General features: G+C 37.9%; 1 protein-coding gene across 12 annotated transcripts in view; it reads right to left on the bottom strand.

Annotated features, from left to right (window-relative positions):
* The window catches only part of LPP (LIM domain containing preferred translocation partner in lipoma), a 693,621-nt gene that overhangs the window by 252,848 nt on the left and 418,730 nt on the right, over positions 1–22,043 (bottom strand). For all 12 annotated transcript variants that reach the window (XM_021071248.2, XM_021071246.2, XM_084990684.1 and 9 more), the window contains one exon: positions 16,568–17,260. In XM_021071248.2, the coding sequence (XP_020926907.2) occupies positions 16,568–17,260 (693 nt within the window). The remainder of the gene's footprint in view (positions 1–16,567; positions 17,261–22,043) is intronic.

Here is a 22,043-nt window from a genome sequence, read left to right as displayed (position 1 = left end):
TGGTTCCTCTGCTTGGAATATCCCTCACCTGGATCCTGGAACACCTGACCACTTCACATTATTTAGGTTTCAGCTCAAATTTCACCTCTTCAACGACTTTCCTGAGTTGGCTACCTAAACCAGTCACTCTCTATCCCAATATTAAAATCTTTTATTTTATCCAGAGCAAGTATCATTGCCTAAAATTATGTCTTATTGCTTCTCTTCTGAATACACTAATAGAGTATAACATTAGTCTTAAAGGAATGTAATGTTATACTCTTTCTGACTCTAACCCTCTAAAAATAGGCATTGAATATATTTGTTAATGAATGAATGAACAAATGGTGCCACGTTGGCATCCGATAAAACTTAGATCATTTGCTTTAACACTTAATTTTGTCTACATTTGGGGAAATTTATAAAAGAAAGAATTTCTGGATTGAGCAAACAACTGAATCTCTCAAGACAATTTTTATCTGCAAAATGAAAATAATGACACTATCTATCTGAAAAGTGTTACTGAGATGATTTCATGAACTAATCCATGGATAGTACTTAGCATGGTACCCAATACAAATGTTTAATCAGTATTAACAGCTCTTAATCCATAGAATTTTAAGATATTTAACAGTCCCATCTATCACTCAGATTTTTAGTCCCCTTCCTTTATTCAAAGTCCTTCAAAATATAGTGATAACCCTTCAAATAGGTGTGGTATTTTATAATCAAAGAGTACTTCTGCATCTGTCATCACACATGACTTTCCTTGTAGTCTGGAACTCAGACTCAGATTTGATGTCAAATACCAGGGTCTATGCACCATGTCAACATTACCAAAGCAGACAACACATGGTGTTTCAAGGAGGGCTGGGAGCTTAAGTAGGAGAAGGTGGCTGGGATGGGGAATGCATAGTTTGGGGAAATTATACATAAATGAATGTCATATATTGGAGGACCTCAGGGCTGTGTACCCTCTTCACATATAAAAGCCACTGTCGCAACACTGCAGGCTCATTTGGATAAAAGATTAACAGAAGGAATGATTCTGTGCCCAGCATTTATTCATTCATTTATTAACACATTTTTTTCCTGAGGACTTACTAATTGCCAGGTAATGTTCTCTGTATAGCAGTTAAAAAAAAAAACAGAAAAATAAACCAAAACAAAAAACTGCTCTTGTGACATATTATCAGGGAGAGACACAAAAATCCAAACAATTAAGATATGCGGTATGTTAGGTGGTAATCAGTAGCACAGGGGAAATGAAGTACAGTTGGACAGGGACACTTTGGGGCAGGGGAGGTATTTTAGGATGATCAGGGAAGACTTCTCCAGCAAAGTAACTTTTGAGCAAGGTCCTGCACGAGGGGAGAGTATCAGCCAAGAGGATATCTGGGGAAAGGCATTCCAGGCAGAGGACACAGTGAAACAAAGGCCCTGAAACAAGAGTGAGGCTGGAGCAGAGTGAAGAGGGCAGGGATAGATGAGGTCAGGTGGTTAATGGTGGACAGGGTTGGGCCTTGTAAGTGGAGTTCTGGCTTTTTCTCAGACTGAGATAGGAAGCTGTTGGAGAGTTTTGAGCAGGACAGTGAAAGAATGTGATGCCTAAGGTCACTCTACATTGAAAACAAGCTGAAGTGTGGCAAAGATGAGCAGAGCAGAGCAGTAGGAGGGGGTTCAATGATCCAGGCAAGATGGGCTGAGGCTTGGACAGGTTCAGGCAGAGAAACTGAAACATGATGAGGTTCTAGACAGACTTTAAAGGTAGAGATGAATGCATTTTGCTGTGTGAGAGAAAAGAGGGGTAAAACATGACTTCACGCTTTAGGCCTGAGCTCTTGGAAGGGCAGAATCACTTCTGAAAGAGAGCAACAATTCCATGTGGGAGGAGGTGAGATCAGGAGATCATATTTCCCTCAGTGATGAAAAATGCATCATCATGTTTACACACAACATGTGGAACAGAGACAAGCGTACTTTAAACTGACTATAGCAAAAGAGAGAATAACTGCAAAGGTGTAGGCTGGAAAGTGAACAGGGACTAATATAAATGCATTCGAAAGAAGATTAATTGACTGGTAATAAGAGCTAGGAGCTAAAGACCAGAAGAGACCAGGAATACAGTGGAATAAAAAATAATATACCTATAAAAGCGTACTTATTAAAAAAACACATAAAGAACTCAGTGATAAAATCGGTATAAGGGTCCATGTCAATTCAATGTCATTTCACTTTGACTGATTGATTCATTTATTCTTGCGTTATCTGACACATGCAAGATACTATGTAAGGTGTACAAGAAACAAAACTGAATTAGACATGGTTCACACCTTTAAAGAACATGGATATGTACGTGGGAAGGCAGACACATAATGTGATTAACCTCAAATGGGATGTGGAGATGTGGAGAAATTGGAATGTTCATACACTGCAGGTGGAAATGTAAAATAGTGTAGCCCTAACAGTTTCTCAAAAAGTTAAACAAAAAATTACCATATGACCCAGCAAGGCCACTACTTAGGTATATCTCAAGAGAACTGAAAGCATATGATCATACAAAAACTTGCACTCAAATATTGATAACATTATTCATAATAAGCAAAGTGGAAAAAACCCAAGCATCTATCAACTGATGAAAGAAAAAAGTGTGGTAAATCCATCCAGTGGAATATCATTCAGCAATAAAAAAGAATGAAGTACTCATACAAGCTACAACATGAATGTAATTTGAAAATATTATGTTAAGAATCCAGTAACAACTTAAACAATTTGCACAGCAAAGGAAACCATTAATAAATGAAAAGACAACCCAAAGAATGGGACAAAATCTTTGCAAATGAAGATATTCATCTTCAAAATATACAAACACTTCATACAACTTTATATAAAAAAACCCAACTCAATTAAAAAATGATTAAAAGATCTGAACAGACATTTCTCCAAAGAAAACAAATGACCAAAAAGCACATGAAAAGATACTCAACATCATTAATTATTAGAGAAATGCAAATCAAAACTACTATGAGGTATCATCTTATACCAGTCAGAATGTCCATCATCAGAAAGTGTACAAAAAAATGCTGGAGGGGATGTGGGAATGGAAGTTGGTGTAACCCTTATGGAGAACAGTATGGACATTCTTTAAAAAACTAAATATAAAACTACCACATGATCGGAGTTCCCGTCATGGTGCAGTGGTTAACGAATCTGACTGGGAACCATGAGGTTGCAGGTTCGATCCCTGGCTTTGCTCAGTGGGTTAAGGATCCGGCATTGCCATGAGCTGTGACAAAGGTCGCAGATGTGGCTCGGATCCCAAGTTGCTGTGGCTCTGGTGTAGGCCGGTGGCTACAGCTCTGATTGGACCCCTAGCCTGGGAACTTCCAAATGCCACGGGTGTGGTCCTAGAAAAGACAAAAGACAAAAACAAAAACAAAACAAACAAAAAAAACTACCACATGATCCAGCAATCCCACTCCTGGGTATATACCCATAGAAAATCACAATTTGAAAAGATACATGCACCCCAATGTTCAGTGCAGCACTATTTATGATAGCCAAGACATGGAAGCAACTTAAATGTCCATTGCCAGAGGATTGGATAAAAAAGATGTGGTACAATAGAAGATTACTCAGTTATAAAAAGAATAAAATAACATCATTTGCAGCAACATAGACCTAGAAATTATCATACTAAGTGAAGTAAGTCAGACGAAGAAAGACAAATACCATATAGATCACTAATATGTAGACTCTAATAAAAAATGATACAAAAGAACTTACAAAACATAGACAGACTCAAAGGTTTAGAAACCAAATAGCTACCAAGGAGGAAACGTGGTAGGGGAAAGGGATAAATCAGGAGGACGGGATTAACAGATACACACTACTATATATAAAGTAGACAGGTAACAAGAACCTACTTATAGAACACGGATATCTACTCAATATTATGTAAAAACCTATATGAGAAATGAATCTGAAAAAGAATGGATATGTATAATGAATCATTTTTCTGTACACCTGAAACTAACACAAAATTTTAAGTCAACTACAGTTCAATAAAATTTTTTAAAAAATGAAACGCAACTACACATCTTTTACAATGGCTAAAATGAAAAGGACTGAGAATACAAACTACTGTCAAAGATACAGAGGAATTGGGAATCCCATACTCTGCTGGTGGGAATGTAAAATGGTATAATCACCTTGGAAAGGAATATAGTAGTTTTTGAAAAAGCTAAACATATAACCACCATATGATCCTGCTATTCTACTCTGAGGTACTTGCCCCAGAAAGAATAGCATATATGTTCACACTACACTGCATTCACTGAGCATATCTGATCCATTTGTAATAGGCTCAAAGAAGAAACAAATCGAAGGTTCATCAACAGCTGAATGGATGGACAAACCACGGCATAATCTGCAACAGAATGCTACTCAGCAATAAAAAGGAGTGAACCACTGAAACACATGGCAACACACGTGAATCTCAACATGACTAGGCTGAGTGACAGAAGCCAGGAACAAAGGAATACATTCTTTGTGATTCTATTTCTATGAAATTCTACAAAATGCATACTAATGTACAGTGAGTGACAGAAGCAGGTCCCTGTTTTCTTGGGAATAAAGATGGGGAAAAGGGAATGGGAGAGGGATTATAAAGAGGCAGGAGGAAACTTTAAGGCGTGAAACATATGTTTGCTATCTTGATTATAGTGATGGCTTCACTTCCTGATTGTGGTAATGGCTTGAGGTAGTGGTAGGTAGTGTTTAAATATTAAAAAATCAAATCATGCCCTGCAAAAGTGTAGTTTAATAGTATGTTGATTATATCTCCATAAAAATGTTTCAAATGCCTGGGAGAGGCAAAAAAAAAAAAAAAGAATCTAATAACTAAGACCATATATTGTATAATTCCAAATGTCCACAATTGGTGAATCTATAGATAGTGGAATTAGATTACTAGTTATTGTCGACTGGAGATTTTGAGAGAAATGAAGATGACTGCTGATGGGTAAGGAGATTTTTTTTTTTCTGGGATGAGAAAACTGATCATGATAATGGTTGCATAACTCTTCGAATATACTAAATACTACTACAACTACTACAACAACTACTGCTACTACTACTAGAATTGTACATTTAAAATGGGTAAATTCTATTACATATGAATTATATCTCAATAAAGGTCATTACCTATTTTAAAATATCCAATAAGGTGCACACTATGAGAAAGGAATAAAAGATGCCATGAAAAAAATTCAGAGGAAAGATTAATAAGTGAGGATTGGGTGAATGGTCAAACTTCTTCAAGCAGTTAATATTAGAAGTAGTTCTTTTTTAAAAATTTTATTAAAGTATAGTTGATTTACAATGATGTGATAATTTCTGTACAACAAATGATTCAGTTATACACAGATCCATTCTTTTTCAGATTCTTTTCCCATATAGATTATCCTAGAACATTGGGTAGAGTTCTCTGTGCTATACAGCAGGTCCCTGTTGGCCAGTCACTGTGTGAACATGCCAATCCCAAACCCCCAGTCCATCCCTCCCCCAAACCTGTCCCCTTTGGTAAACATAAGTTTGTTACAGATAGTTCTTGAGGGTTAAAATGTGGTTGACTAAATGGGAGAAACAAGAGGGATGCAGAAGCAATTCTGCAAGTAGCAGGTTAATTTGGTATCTTGATATTTAATTCTTCCCTCCCCTCAAACAACCACCAGCTCAAAATGTAGGATATACTGGATAAGAAAAAAACAGTTGAAAAATATTCGCGCTATTTTAATGAGAACCTACATTTTGCAAAGTAATTTCCAAATTTTAGATAAGGAACTTTTTAAACTTTTTCTATAAAGGGACATATAGTAAATGTTGTGGGCTTTGAAGTCTCTGTTGCACCTTCTCAATTCTACCGTTGAGGTGTGAAAGCAACCATAATTAATATATAAACAAGTAAGCATGGTGAAACTTCAAATAACACATTATTTATAACACTACATGTCAGGTGAGATTTGGCCCATGAGCTGCAGTGGGCTGGACCCTATCCCATATGATCCTGCCAACCTTCTTTAACTATTCTCTGGTTTTCTGCTGGTCACAAGCAATTTCCCTGCCTCTGCAGGGATCACCAGGATTAGCTGTCTCAGAGAGCTGACCTAATACTTTGTGTTCTTGGAAGGAATAAATAGCAGGATTAAAAATGGGGTATCAGCTGGTAAAGATTATAGATATCATCTTTATAGTAACTCTATCAAATTTATGTTAAAGATTGCATGTATGCACCATGAAAATATGCTTAGCTAACAGATTCATAAAGAATAGAAAGCACACTTATATAATTTTATCCAACCATTTCATAATAATCCCTAAAGGTACATCAAAAATAAACAAGATGTCTATGTTTGAGCCATAAATATACTAAATACTTATAAAGACAGAATAAAAGGGGGTCTGTTATCCAGAACTTATATTCAGTATATAGTTTCAGCTCCTGGATTCTTAATATAAAGTTGACTGAATCGTGGGTTTCCAATGTTAAATACACGTTGTGTCCCAGAAATATAACTCTAAAGTTTTATTTCCTACACTGCTGAGCCCAAGGAATATTTGATGTTTGAACAATAAGCTAACACAAGTAAACACAGACAGCTATGAATGAAGGCGAGAGTCACAGAGTGGAAAGAACACTGGGCTGGTAGTCAGAAAACCTAAGATCTCTTCCTCCCTCAGATGTTGGGTATGGTATGACACCAGGCAGGTTGCCTCCAGACACATCACTGAGTTTTCCCCATAGAGGAAAGTGTTTAGTAAATTTTGTAAGGAGTTATAAAAATGCTAAATGTTATTATTATATAATTTAAGATGTTATTTAATTAAGTAGCCTTCTGAAATAAACCAAGTTGTATTTTCTTTTTTTTCTTTTCTTTTCTTTTTTTTTTTTTTTTTGTCTTTTTGCCATTTCTTGGGCCGCTTCCGTGGCATATGGAGTTCCCAGGCTAGGGATCTAATCGGAACTATAGCCGCCGGCCTACGCCAGAGCCACAGCAACGCGGGATCTGAGCCACGTCTGCCACCTACGCCACAGCTCATGGCAATGCCGGATCTTTAACCCAGTGAGAAAGGCCAGGGATTGAACCTGCAACTTCATAGTTCCTAGTCGGATTCGTTAACCACTGAGCCATGACGGGAACTCCGCAAGTTGTACTTTCTGAAGAACATTCACTGAATTCCAGAGATGAAATAGAGCAAATACCATACTATTTACTAAGAGTATATCTGAAAGCTGTGGTTTCCATATTCCGTAAAATCAAAGAGCTAACTTAACAAGTAAGTATTTCCAGGACAATGTCACCTTTGGAAAGTCAACTATTAGACTTTCAAATTGAGATACTTCCCAATACTGTATGTTATATCTGTCAAAGTTTTTATATTCACCCCTGATAATTATATATCAATAGTGGTCTAAGATTCTTTGTTTGCTGGAGAGGAAAACAACTATAGTTTCTCCTCTTAAATAGGGCATGATGACTGCAGTTGGCCAAGAAGGGAAGGAAACTCCTAGAGAGACATATCAATGGGTCCATGGGCAAACTGAAATGTATTCTCTCACTCTTAAACAATTATACTCTTTAAACATTACATATTGTTAGAGTCATTTGATAGTTATTATCATATAGATCTTAAGAACTAATCCTAGGAACAGTAGGAACACTAGAATGGCCATCATTTTCTATTTTTAGGAGGACTTACAGAACTGATATGGAGGTCAATGGCCAGGATATTAGCTTTCTTTGACAATATTTTGACCTTTTAAAGGTCCTTTTTACTTCTGATCTCACTGATCTTGCACCAATGTAGAGAGGAATTGTGATTTAGAAAAAAGTATTAGTTTTCTATTCAAATGTGCCACTTACGAGCTATATAATTAACTCAAGTCATTGTAACTCTTCAGCTTTGGTTTTCTTATCTATAATTTTAAGGGATTATAACCTTGTGATTCTGAAGATAACTTTGATGTCTTACAATTTCAACTGTCTCTTCTTCAATCAAGAGGCAAATCTTCCAAACATAGAAAGCTGATGGATAGACTTATCCATCAAGGAAATAAACAACAGAATGAACAATTTATTTGCAGATGAAATGATAAGGTATAAAAGTCTAAGGCATCTTAAAGAAGCTAGTAAAACTGTTAAATTTAAAGAGTTCATAAGATGCACGGTCAATATACAAAAATCAATAGAATTTGTATATACCACAAAAATGGCTGCAAATTTAAAATTTTTTAAAAATACTATTTATAGTAGCATCCAGAATATGAAACAAATTAAGAAAATATGGGTAAAATTACAATATATGGTTTAGAGAAATTAATAAAAACATAAATAAAATAAGAGATATATAATGTTCATGATTTGGAAGATTCAGTATTACTTCAATTGTCTTTTCAAATTCATCTATAGACTCAAGAAGATCTCAATTGAAATTGCAGCAAGCAATTTTGTGGAAATTGGTAAACTGATGCTAAAATTTGTAAGGAAATAGAAAAGCCTTTGAATAATCAAAACACTTTTGAAAGAGAATGAAGATAGAAAGCTCAAACTGCAGATATCAAAATCTTTTCTAAAAGTCAGTGATCAAAATAGTGTAGCACTGGCCTAAGGATAGATATATAAACTAATGGAATAGAGTAGATAGTCCATAGACCTACACAGTTCTGGCAACTGATTTTTGTCAAGGGTATCAAGATATTTTAACAGAAAAACAGAGTCTTTCAACAAGTCATGATGGAAAAAAACGGCGGAATATTAACTTTGACCCTTACCTTACACAATACACAAAAATGAACTTGAAGTGAATTATATCCTCAAATTTACCTGTAAGACATCTAGAAGAAAACATAGAATAAAATCCTTGTGACCATGAGGAGGTAAAAATATCTAAAGAAAGAGAGCATAACCTAAAGAAAAGTGACAAACTGACCTTCGACAAAATTAAAAAAAACCTTCTACTCTTGGAAAAGAACATTAAGAAAATGAAAAGTCAAGTCAGAGACTTGGAAGAAATACTGGCAATATATACATCTAAGGACTCAATCAGAATACATAATTTACTTTTACAATAAAAAGAAACAATCCAATTATTTAAATGGACCAAAAATTTGATGACACTTTACCAAATAAGATGAACAAATGGCCAATAAGTGCATGGATAATAAATGTTCCACACTGTTAATCCAAAGGAAAATGTAGGAGTTCCCATTGTGGCACAGTGGAAACTAATCCAACTAGTATCCATGAGGATACAAGTTCGATTCCTGGCCTTGTTCAGTGGGTTAAGGATCTGGTGTTGCCATGAGCTGTGGTGTAGGTCGCTGATGCAGTTCAGATCCCACGTTGCTGTGGCTGTGGCGTAGGCCTGCAGCTGTAGCTCCAATTCACCCCCTAGCCTGGGAACCTCCATATGTTGCAAGTTTGGCCCTAAAAAGCAAAAAAAAAAAAAGAAAGAAAGCTGACAATATCAAGTGTTGGCAGGATTAGGGAGCAACTTGAGTTCTCATACCTAGTTGGTGAAAATGTAAAATGTCACCTTTAGGAAAACATTTTGGTAGTCTCTTATGAAGACAAATAGTTACCACACACCCAGCATTTCCTCTGCTAGGAAATAAAAATTATGTTCATTCAAAGGCATGTACATGAATACTCATAGCAGCTTTATCATAATTAAAAAGGAACAAAAATGCCTGCAAACAAGTGAATGGTTACACATCCATACAATAGATATATACATAAGTAAACCTCAAACAATTTATAGAGAGTAAAAACAGCCAAGATGCAAGAGTGTATACTATATGATTCTATTTACATGGAATTTCAGAAGGGGGAAAATAATCTCTTAGAAAGAAGAAGGGGGCTGACTGCAACAAGGCCTGAGGAGCTCCATGGGGTAGTTGGAAATGTTCTCTACCTTGATTGTGATGGTGGTTACCCAGATGCATACATTTGCCAAAGGCTCACTGCCTTGTGCATTTCAAATGGGCACATTTTATTGTATATAAATTGAACCTCAAAAAGGTGATGAGGAGCTCCCGCCCTGGCTCAGCGAAAACAAATATGACTAGTATCCATAAGGACACAGCTTTGATCCATGGCCTCGCTCAGTGGGTTAAGGATCTGGTGTTGCCGTGAGCTGTGGTGTTGGTTGCAGGTGCAGCTCAAATCTGGCTGTGGCTGTGGCATATGTCAGCAGCTTCAGCTCCAATTAGATCCCCAGCATGAGAACATCCATATGCTGTGGGTGCAGACCAAAAAAAAAAAAAAGGTGATCAAAGAACAATAACTAATTCTGTGGACATGTGGCAAATGCAGAAAGTAAAAAACAAAACAAAAACAAAAACAAAACAAAATCAAACCAAAAAACCCACTGTGTACATAACAGCGTATACATACCTATCCCAGAAGGATTATAAAATGCTAGTGAAATATTGAACATGCGAAATTATCTGGCCACTTTGGATACTGAGTTGCTAATGTGACAATGCATGTGTTACCAAGGTCACCTAAGTTGATTTGGCGGTGTAGGTTTGCTTTAGCATTTTGATGAACAATCTCCTAAGTTCTAAAGCAGGGCTTACTCCTTATTTCAATAGCACATAAGAAATTTCTTCAAGCACCTTCATTAAACAAGAAGGTATTATGCACTGTCTTAGTTACTCTGGAGGAAAACTGTCCAGATACCATCTCTGTCCCCTAAATCCTAGAGTCTAATATATGCTGAGGCATAGGTTGGTGGAAGACAGATACATAAATTATTCTAGTACAGTAAGAGTGTGAAATTTTCCACAGAGAACATGAGATAATGCACAAATTAATTTTAGAAAGAGAAGGCTTAACAAGACAGATTAATACTTGAACTAGGTCTTAATGGGTCACATTGAATATGCAAATATTTATGTGGATGAAAGTCTGGGAAGGCATTCTAGGAAAAAGGAGCTCCATGACAAAAGCTATAGAGATGAGAAATAACTAGGAATATAAGTTCATAGCTAAAATCTGGGAAAGTTAAAGAGGAAGATGAAACTGGAAATTGAGACTACAGTTTCAATTCATCCCATTAACTGTCTGGGGAATTTCTGAAGGTTTTTGAAATAAAGGCAATTAGTGATAAGGGCAGAATTTTAGGGTGGGTACAAAGATTAATCTTGTAGCACATGTAGGATGAATGAGTATGGAGAGTGACTAGAGGTGGAGACACCTATTAAGAGGCCATTTCAATGGCTCAGGTGAGAAATGGTGACAACTGAACCAGGGGAGCAGCAAAGGGAATCTAGATAGGAAAACAGATTTGAGATATTGTGAAGGTAGGAAGACTGGTCTAAGTTGTATGTGGGTGATGCAGAAGAGGAAGCATAGACCTATGTGCTGAGTCCGGGTGCCCCAAAGGGTTTTAACTGGTGCTTTCCCTTCTGCTGTTGACCTCATGACACAGCACCACCACTGCCTGAGTCCAAAGACATGTCTGCCATGAGCCGTGGCAGAGCCACATATAGTGGCTGGTGATGCTGATGTGGCCCTCATCTCATCCAAACACCAAACCAAGCCCCACAGTTCACCAGGTGGAAAGCATGAGGCCAACCTTCAGAAAACCCAACCCAGCATTGGAGCTGGCCTATGCACTTTACTTACAACCTCAGATCAGTGAGACTCATTACTGGGCCTTTGAATCCCCATCAGTGTAAAAGAGAGGAAAAAACCTCTATCTGTGCTTAACTCTCGTGGATTTTGTGAGGTCCACAAAGCAGGATGGAAGCTGTAAAAAATCCTGTACAAAGGGGAATGACTATTACTGTCACTGTATTCCTCAAGCAATATCTTCCATCCTGAACTTTACACAGACCTAGGTATTATTAGCACCTGACCTAAGACCTATATCTTCATCCATCCTCTCCCCATCATCTCATCCTCTTTGTTTCTCTGACCCTGGAATTGAGATATTTAGTACAGGGATTACCATAAAGATAGTTTTCTCCCAAATGCCACCAATTCTCTGCAGGACACCCAATATATATATCCTTCTCTTTTCTAAAATAAAAGAAATTTTAAGTATTTTGATATTACTTGAATATTTGAATGATACCATATCAACATTCTCAAATATTTTCTTTCTTTCTTTCCTTTTTTCCTTTTTATGGCTGTACTTGCTGCACATGGAAGTTTCCCAGCTAGGGGTCGAAGCGGAGCTGCATCTGTGTAACCAATGCCGCACCTTGAAGCAATGCCAGATCCTCAACCCACTGAGTGAGGCCAGGGATCAAACCCACATCCTCATAAAGATCATGTTGAGTTCTTAACCCACTGAGCCACAACAGGAACTCCAACATTCTCAAATATTTTCTTAATCTGATCAATTCACAGGTTTTGGAGACCCTTCAGTACTGACCCTGGTGGTTTCTTTTCTTCACCTTCCTCTCTGACCCATTAAACACACACAGATACGAACAGCAGCAATCTCTTCTAACTCTGGATAGGAAAAAAACTTTGTGTTATATTTATCAAGAGATAACATTTTGATTTCCAAGGTCTCATCTTCCCGAAGGACTTTCCAAGAATGTAACCTCACCCTCATACTAGGTGGGCCTCCACAGAGTTCCTAAGATGCATAGCTCAAGAGCTTTTTACACATTATGGAGCAAATACCTGCCTCTTTGACAGAGCCAAGGCTGACAGATTCGGTTTAGGACAAGGAAGTGGAAGCTAAAGCTTCTTGGCACTGTGGACCTGAACGTGATGGCTGCCTCCAGGTCCTGGCTCTGGGGCTTTCAAGCTGTCTCACCTTATCTGAATATTGAAGAAAATATACATCCTACTTCAAGGGGATGTGAAGACAATGCACAGAACAAGAGTTCTGTGAACAGCAGCACAACTAGCAGATACTAGCTTTTATAAAATAGTAAAAAAAAAAAAAAAAAAAGATTCCACCGTGTCTTTATAAGGATTTCCAGTGAGAAGGGAATGTTTCTCTTATAAGATTTCTTATAACAATATTTTCAAGGAAATCAGCTTAGATGGTCCAGGAAACACATTATGGTCTACCATAGCATGTAGTTCAGTGCTCAAATATAATCATGATCCCCCAGGCCTTGTTGGTTTTGATTTGGTCTCATTTCTTTCTTCATTCTTTTCTTCCTTTCCTTTCCTTTTTATTTTCCCCTTTTCTTTTCTTTTCTTTCTTTTCTACCTTCCTTCCTTCCTTCCTTCCTTCCTTCCTTCCTTCCTTCCTTCCTTCCTTCCTTCCTTCCTTCCTTCCTTCTTTTATTCTTTGCTTTTTAGAGCTGCACTAGTGGGAAATGGAAGTTCCTAGGCTAGGGGTCAAATTGGAGCTGCAGCTGCCAGCCTATGCCACAGCCACAGTAACATGGGATTCAAGCTATGTCTGTGACCTACACTACAGCTCAGGGCAATGCCGGATCCTCAACCCCGCTGAGTGAGTCCAGGGATCAAACCTGCATCCTCATAGCTACTAGTTGGGTTTGTTTCCACTGTGCCACAACGGGAACTCCTTATTTTCCCCTTTTCTTACTTTCATTCTATTTTCTCCTTCTCTTCTTTGATTTCTTCTTTATATGACATCATGGCATAGAAAAATTAAAATGGCTCATATAAAATATAAAAGAGATTTTCTTTCCTTCATTTAAAATTTTTTTTTTTCCTTGACAGGTTAAATGCTAAATTCCTAAGATCCCTTCAAGGTAACAAAAGATAATTGTTTTAGGGCATGGAGGTAAGTTTTCCATCAAGGACTAAAACATTGGAAATAAATGAAAGCCAGGGAAAAAGCTGAATAGTCCTCACTTGGCAATTATTCAGCTCTTGGAAATTTCCGAGCCCTTTGCAATCATTAATTAATTAGTGAAGATGACATTCCACTTCACTGAGGTTGGGAGCGTGACATAAAGAAGTCTAGAGGCTTTCCTCAAGCTGAAAGAAGAATGCCAAGGGAGGAACTGGGGTTAGAACTTGGAGCTCATTTCTCAAGGCAGGAGTCACATCACTAAGCCAAGTAAAGTCAATATTTGGGACAATAAGATACTCTGTGCACAGGTGCAGTTGAATACAGCAGTGTTCTACTCAAAGACCAACTGTGAAAGAGCCTACCCCTTCATCCACCAATGCTCCCACTGCACACACAGACGATATCTGTAGCTTCATCAGCCTCTTTCCCCTTTCCCAAAACACAGACAGATGGCTAAATATCAACCTCTAACCACTCTCCTTAATAATCACAGCAAAAAGTAAATGATTTGATTTTCATGTTTTAAATGTACAATATGATGTTAAAACACATGACACTGTTGAAAAACAAATATTTCAAAATCCTCAAGAAATGACACGAAATCCACTGATATTTAGAATCCTTAATAATGTAATAGATCATTCTGAATAATAATCCCTTACTAGAGAGGGGTTAATGTAAGTTCATTCTGTCACCCTGAGTAGATTGATCAAATGCTAGTGATGTATCTGGACCTACCATCTTAAATCCAGCTCTTGTAGTGGATGCTGATCCTTTTTACTATACCACTGGATTGGTTCCAAATGTTGAAGAGGGATGAGCCAGAGTGCCCAGTGACAAGACTGGAAAACAGGAAACTCAAAGACTGGCTCAGTACTTCTTACCAGATCATTCTCTCCACCTAGACATACTTTTGCTATGTCTCATGTCTGTTTGCCCAGGTCAGATAATAAGATCCTTAAACAACTCAGGACCCGTCTCCTTCCCTTAGGAACATCACTTAGCCATCCTGTCAGTCAGGCTGCTTTGGATAGGGAAAAACCGCATACCTACTTAAACTTAAATATTGATGGCTATTGTCCCAACCTAAACTTTCACTCTTCTGTAGGAAAATTTGTTGTGCTTGTACTAAAGTGAGGTCAAATTGAATGAGCCCATTTTTCCCTGAACCCACTGCTTTGGGGCCAAGAGGGACTAATGCAAATACACTGCAATGTTAACAAAGGGCAAGGCTGTCCAGCGTGGCTATTTGGGGAAATATTTACTTTAAAAATAAAACAAAAAGCCCTTAATAACATTTCTTTGCATATAGAGATTTTGGAAAGAAAGCCCTTCCAAGAATAATGTTTCAAAAACACTTAACATTTTAACTTGGAATCTTTATGTTGGAAAATGAACATGGCTAGTCCACTTTCATGTAATGGGCATTCAGGAGGTTGACGGATGCCTCCAGCTACCCACAGGCTCCAGTTGCTTGGAAGGGTTCTTTTCCTCTAAAGAACATAAAATTCATCTGAACCATTAAAAGAGCAGATGCTTTCATGTGAAAATAGTAATTTGGTAAACTCCCTACCTGGAGAGTAAGAACCTCCCTGATTTTTGTTATAATATTGAAAATTTGAACCTATATGCCTAGAAATTGACAATCTCAATGTATAAAGAATTAAAAAAATATATAGCCCAATCTTCTACCCAATATATCCCCCCAAATTGCCACTGAACTTCTAGCTAATCAAGGGCTCTTGAATTTCTGATTTCTTACATATCTAAGTAAAGGGGAGGGAAGTTTTAGTTTTAACAGAATGGCTAGAAATTAGAATTGTTTCCCTATCTTGCTCCTTCCAAGTAACTCTCTTTGTTTCCTCTTTTCATGATAACAGGAAATATCATCATGTTGGTTCTAGTACTCATGAAAACTACAAGTTTTAGATGAGTAGGTGTGTTTAGTGTTATCTTACTATTCACAGGAAGTAACTGAACATGTTGACATAAAACATACATGATTGAAATTAAATCAAACAACAAAAAGACCACTGTTATAAATGATTTTTTAAGGTGCATAATAGGGTTAAAGGTTTGAGGGTTATATTCTCCCTGGAGGATTATTAAAGTGGGTAAGCAAGGGGTAATAAGTGCCATTATACTGTAGCCCCTTCCCAAGAAAACTATACAAGGTATGGGCATTATCTTAGATGCCCTTAACCTCACCTGTCTTCTGGGCCCTTCTCCACTTGTTCTTCCCTTGCACTCACCATGATACCAACTTTGCTTGGGTTTTACCACCTTCGCATAAGCCCAACCTGACTGCAGCTCATCTCATGTTGCCACACACATCTATCATCTCCATATTTGGGGATTTCCAGTCTCTGCTCAGGCACCAGATACTTCAGATCTAAATAGTGTCTAAGTAAATACAACAATCTAAGTGTGAGAGCTCTCTGGCCCACAGAAGGAAGTTTTGGCCAACAAGAAACAAGAGCTAGAAGATAAATTATTTATCCTTCCTCCCCCTGAACACACTGTTCTGACCTGCTACAGTTCATATGATCTTTTGGAATATGGTCCAAGATGGAACAATTAGTTGCACATGATACTAAACAGAAGCCATATTGGTAACAAATACCCATATCCCCAGATAGCATCTTCCCCTTTTCCCTTCATGCACTTCCCTGGGACTGTACTTTTTTAAAAAAATAAAAGAACCACAAATAGGTTGCCTTAGAACCTGCTTTATGAGGAAGGCAGGCCAAGATAGGTTCCCCTTTATTCCCATTGCTGTGTTCCCTACCTTTGGCTGCAGTGGTGGTGCACAAGGTGCTGAAACAGGATCTGTGATGTATGTCTTCTTGGGACCAGCAACTGGATACATCCCAGCAGGGTTCTGGTTCACTGTTCCGGAAGGAGCATACCCTTGTTCCCGCTTCCAGGCATTCGGGTGACCTTGTTGACCATAGGCAGGATCAGAGTCACTTTTGCCCCCATAGCCAGGCCCTGCTGGGCAATAGGCTTCATAATAGCGTCCTTGGTTCGGGGCATAACCATATCCAGGCTCAGGCTGAAGTCCTGGTGGTGGAATAAATGCATAATCCATGCCTCCTCGTGCAGAAGGAGGTGGACCCTGCGCAGACATAGGAACTGTATGAGTGTTATAGCCTTGGGCCCCTGGCCCTGGGCCATAAAATTGTCCTGGTGAAGGGGTAGCCATGTAATGAGAGCTGGGCTGAGCCGACTTCACCTGTACATTAAATGTAGGCCTTGAAGGGGTGGATGCCGTAGTGTAAGAGGCTGGGACTGGCTGAGGCTGGGGCTTTAGTGTTCCAATTGGAGCCACAGGGATGGGTCCAGCCTGGGGTGCAGGCTGTGGTTTCAATGTAGACTTTTTGGTTGCTGTCAGAGGTGGTTGGTTTGGTATGACCATTCTCTTATGTCCTGTGACAGGAGTGGAGACTGGAGGAGAAGCTGTTGCTGAACTAGTAGAGCCCTAAAATGGGAGAGAGAAAAGGGAGAAAAAGACAAGGATTGCTGAAAATGGAAAATAAAAATACATAAAAGAACAAATATTAATAAATGTTATTTTTGTATAAATTCTGCAAAATAAGGCATGGTTCCTGCCTTATAAGAGTTCAGAGACTAACACAAAAATCAGTTGTGTTTTAGTGTACTCACAATGAACAGTATAAAAAAGAAATTAAGGAAACAATTCCATTTACAAAATATAAAAAAGAAAAACTTAAGAATAAACTTAACCAGAGGCAAAAGAACACAAAAAAGTATACATGAAAATTATACATGAAAAGTACAAAATGTTGCTGATAAATTAAAGTCACAAATGAATGGAAAGACATCCTGTGTTTATGTATTGAAAAACTTGATACTGTAAAGATATTAGTACACAATCCCTGTCAAAATCCCACTGGGAATTTTCTGAAAAGAAAGAAAGGAAGAGAGAGAGAGAGAAAGGAAGAAAAAGAGAGAAAGTGAGAAAGAAAGAAAAAGAAAGAGAGAGAGAGGGAGGGAGGGAGGGAGGGAGGAAGGAAGGAAGGAAGGAAGGAAGGAAGGAAGGAAGGAAAATCCATATGAAACTTCAAGAGACTCTGAGTAGCCAAAATAATCTTGAAAAAGAAGATTGGAGGTCTCACACCACACAACTTCAAAATTTATTACAAAGCTATAATAATCAAAACAGTGTTGTACTGTCATAAAGACAGGCATAGACCAATGGAATAGAGAGCCCAGAAATAAACCTGTGCATATATGGTCATTTGATTTTGATGTGGGTACAAAGACTACTTGATAGGAAAAAGAGAGTCAGTCCTTCAACAAATGGAGCTGGTAATACTGGACATCTACATGCAAAAGACTGAAGTTTGACCATATTTTAAACCATACACAAAAACGTACCCCAAAATTTTAGCTCTGAATTATAGGATCTAAAGCTATAAAACCCTTTAAAAACCGCAGAGGAAAAATTTCATAACATTATACCTGGTGATAATTATACACACACACACACATATATTTATATATAATCATATAAAATATATATTGAACGCAGCAGCACGTCCCGCTGCCAAAAAAGATAAATTGAACAATGTGATCTCAATCAAACTACTAAACGACTTGGTCATACTGCTAAAAGGTGGAACTAGGGAAAGAGAGATGAAGTGCTGAGCACAGGGAATAAAAAAAAAGCAATGAGGGGGTGTGTTTAGAGAAATAAATACCCCTGGAACAATCAAAGAAATACAAAATTTTAGATAAAAGATTCCTATCAAAGACTGATTTACCAAAGATAACTCAAATGCAGTCTCCTCCTCCCTTTATGTCTTCTTGATTTCTGTTGCATTCATTCATTCAATTCAGAAATACTGAATGCCTTAAAAATATCCTAAGGACACAAAGCTGAAAACACCTTTTCCTGAATTATGAGAGATCTTGGTTAGGATGGGAATAAGTAAAGGCTAAGGGTAGGCATGGAGATTCAAACATTCATCCTAAGGCATTAGTCTGTTAGGAATCAATAAACCTGCCAGTGACAGAATGTTTTAATTTTGTTCTTACTTACTATGACTAGATTTGTTGATACAAGAAGTGAATGACCACAGCCTAATTCTGTTGTTTATTAATTTCCAGGAAAATTCTAGTGTGCATAGGAAGAAAGGATGCAAGACTTTATATTACCCTAGTATCATTTACCCATTCCAAGCCATTAGAGATTTATATATGTGGGGCAGATGCTGCAAACTGCTTCCTTCTACCCACTCCCCCTTCTTCATTACTCAAAATTTCAATTTTGCTTGGGGCAGCAATATGCCCATACTTCCCTAGATTATTACTCTAATGTAACAGTTGCCATGTAAAGCAGTTCTGGCCAATAAGATGTACACTAAGCATTTCTGGAAAAACTAGAGCTCTTCTGACAAAGCATCATCTCTTCCTACTCTTCCTCTTTCCTCCTATCTTCCTGGAATGTGGGGCTGGAGATGGTGCAGCTATCCTCTTTCCACCATAATAGACAAGTATATTGATTTAGAAATATGCCTATCTGGGGGTAGCTTTCTGTCGATCTACACTGAACCAAAGATAAAGATTAAAACATCCCAGAGATATCTGGTTAACATATAATGGTTCTCAACTGGAGGGAAAACCACCTAGTGACTGGGGAGAGTTTGGAAATGAATGGCAATATTTTTAAATGTCACAGTGATTAGAAGATGCTAGTTTCCTTACATGAGTAGAAGGCAAAGACGCATCATTATCAAACCAAAGAAGACAGAACCAAATTTTGAGCCAAATTTCTTCCAGCGACCTGATTGTGAAATTCCTAGCTATCAGCAAAGGAAGGTCACACACAGGTCCTGTCTAGAATCCCTCCTCGTTAACACCCTCTCTTCCTATTCAAATAACCACTCTTCCCCTGGGTCCTCTTGAAGCTAGGGAAATGTCAGCTCTGACTCTGCAATCCCCAGATTATCACTTTTTCTCTTATGGCTTCTCTATACCCAAATGGGTGTATGTACACAACACATTTATAAATCACTCCTTGAGAGGGGCTAGTTTCCATGTGCTATCATTTTCACTGGGAACTTGACTGTGACAGCTATCTTTCCTATACATCATTGTCTCAATTGTGGTTTCCTAGAGATTCTGTAATTCTAGATTTAGTTTTCTGTTAAGTTGCAGAAGGCCATTGAATAGTTTTCTTTCCTTTTTGATAGCCTCTCAGGAGGCAAACTTGCTATTTACTTTTGTAACTTAAGCAACCTGATATTCTTGTCTTGGTGGAGTAGCCTTTCCCTCCCGTATGGTGGCCTCAACAGTAGCCAATAGAAGGAGATGCAGTTTCCACATAACACAATTTATTAAAACATATATCCTGAAGAAACATCTACATAAATACTCCATAAACCCTGATATTCTGTAGGAGAGCATGGAAGTCAGTTTGAGTCTAGGAAAAAAAAAGTCAGATTTTTCTAGCTTACCATGTCAGTCTTAGAAAATGTCTGCAGAGATGAAATCAAATATAAGAAGGAATAAAGCTTTTCTTTTCTTTGATGACTCAAGATCAGCAGAAACCCAGAGTTCCTATTTTGAACACTTTACAAACCCAACTATAAATGGAGACAGTGACTGAGCAACTGGGCTAATGATAGGCATCCTCTCCACCACAGCTGTAAAAGAGTCTGCCCCCAAAACAGATACTTGAAAAGTCATATACTGTCAAGACGAAAACCAATCATATTCATAAAGTAAACAAAAAAGAATATAGACCTAACCACTTAGAAGCAACTTTTTTTCAACAAATTTCTCTTTTACTTTTTCTTTCTTGATGAACATGTAGATGCGCGCGCATGCGCGCGCACACACACACACACACACACACACACACAACTTAAACATTCCTCAATTCTTTGAAGGAAGGCATCGGAGCACAGTTTCAGACGCCATTGCTTTCTTCTAGGAAATAGCTCACTAGATGAAGTTTTTCCACAATTTTATTATGAAGTCTGCTGTGTATATGCCGGCATGTTTCTGAGTATTTTCTATTTCATAACTATGTGTGTGAAAATAGCACATTTAGCTATATATTTTTTCTCTTTTTTTACCTCATTGGAGGTGGAAGGGGTAAAGAACAGGAATCATCTTAAAGCATATTTATTTATGTTCTTCGTGGTAAAAAGAAAGCTATGGCAACACTTTCCTGGCCCACATATTCAATTAAATACACAGCAAATCTTTTCTACTTACTGGATTCATTGGCACTTTCGAATATTTATTTTTGGCATTTCATTTCTTTTTTGTTTTTGCAGGAATTCTTAAAGTTTTATCATGATTTAACATTTATTTTAAAAACCAAACACATTTTAAAAATTATACTCACACAGATATACATATATATGCATATACAATTTTTTTTTCCTGAGAATTGAATTGCTGTAGCAGTCTTTTTACGTGGTTATTTTTCCATTAATTGATTTCCAAGCCTCTTAAGCATGGAAAGCACAGTGAGGTTAATGGGAGGATAGTGTCCTAGAATGAGTAGTGCATGCTTCCCTGTTCCCCAGGAGTTAGTAGTCTGGTAGAGAGACTGATGAATAATCAGTAACTTTTGAATGGATGTCTCCTCTACCAGGCAGAACTGACTGTGGCCAGGCGACAAGGATAGTCAAGGGGCCATGAGAGCACCTCTCTGGCTCATATTAGGGAGCAGATCCACAGCTTCCTTTTGTCCAATTCAAGATCACATCTCACATTCCTCTATCCATCTTACCCAACCCACCCATTCCCTGGACACACCCCACAGGTTCATACACATGCACACACACACTCCTACTCTAACCTTCTACTACGTCTTCTAAATAATATCTGATTATTTCTGGAATCCCTGTACTTTACCCCAGTCTCACTTTCTCTTCCCTAGTTCCGACCCTTCTCATCACCCTGAACTGTTTATTGCCATGATCTAATCTCACCTCTCTCCCATATCTCCTCCGCAATACTGACAAGTGTGATCTCTCTGACGTAAATACTGGATCCTGGCTCTCTGCTGATCTGGATTTGCCAATGACTCCGCCTTGTGTTGAACTCTTTTTATCATGTTGCACTGTTTTTAATACACTTTAGAAGGACTTTCCAATCTAGCCCTTGCCTTCCTGTCCAGCCACCACCTTATTTCCTCCATCACACACAGCATACACTCCAGCAATATTAGGCTTACATAAAGACAAGAATAGACCATACACTTATGTATGTACTCTTGCTTG

The sequence above is a fragment of the Sus scrofa genome, chromosome 13, assembly GCF_054392235.1.
Source record: "Sus scrofa isolate SSC_HxYL_T2T_F1_AM1 chromosome 13, Sscrofa_HxYL_maternal_Yorkshire_Landrace_v2.0, whole genome shotgun sequence".
Classification (NCBI taxonomy): Eukaryota; Metazoa; Chordata; class Mammalia; order Artiodactyla; family Suidae; genus Sus; species Sus scrofa.
Note: the sequence above shows the minus strand (reverse complement) of the source record. Positions and strands in the feature narration are given on the sequence as shown.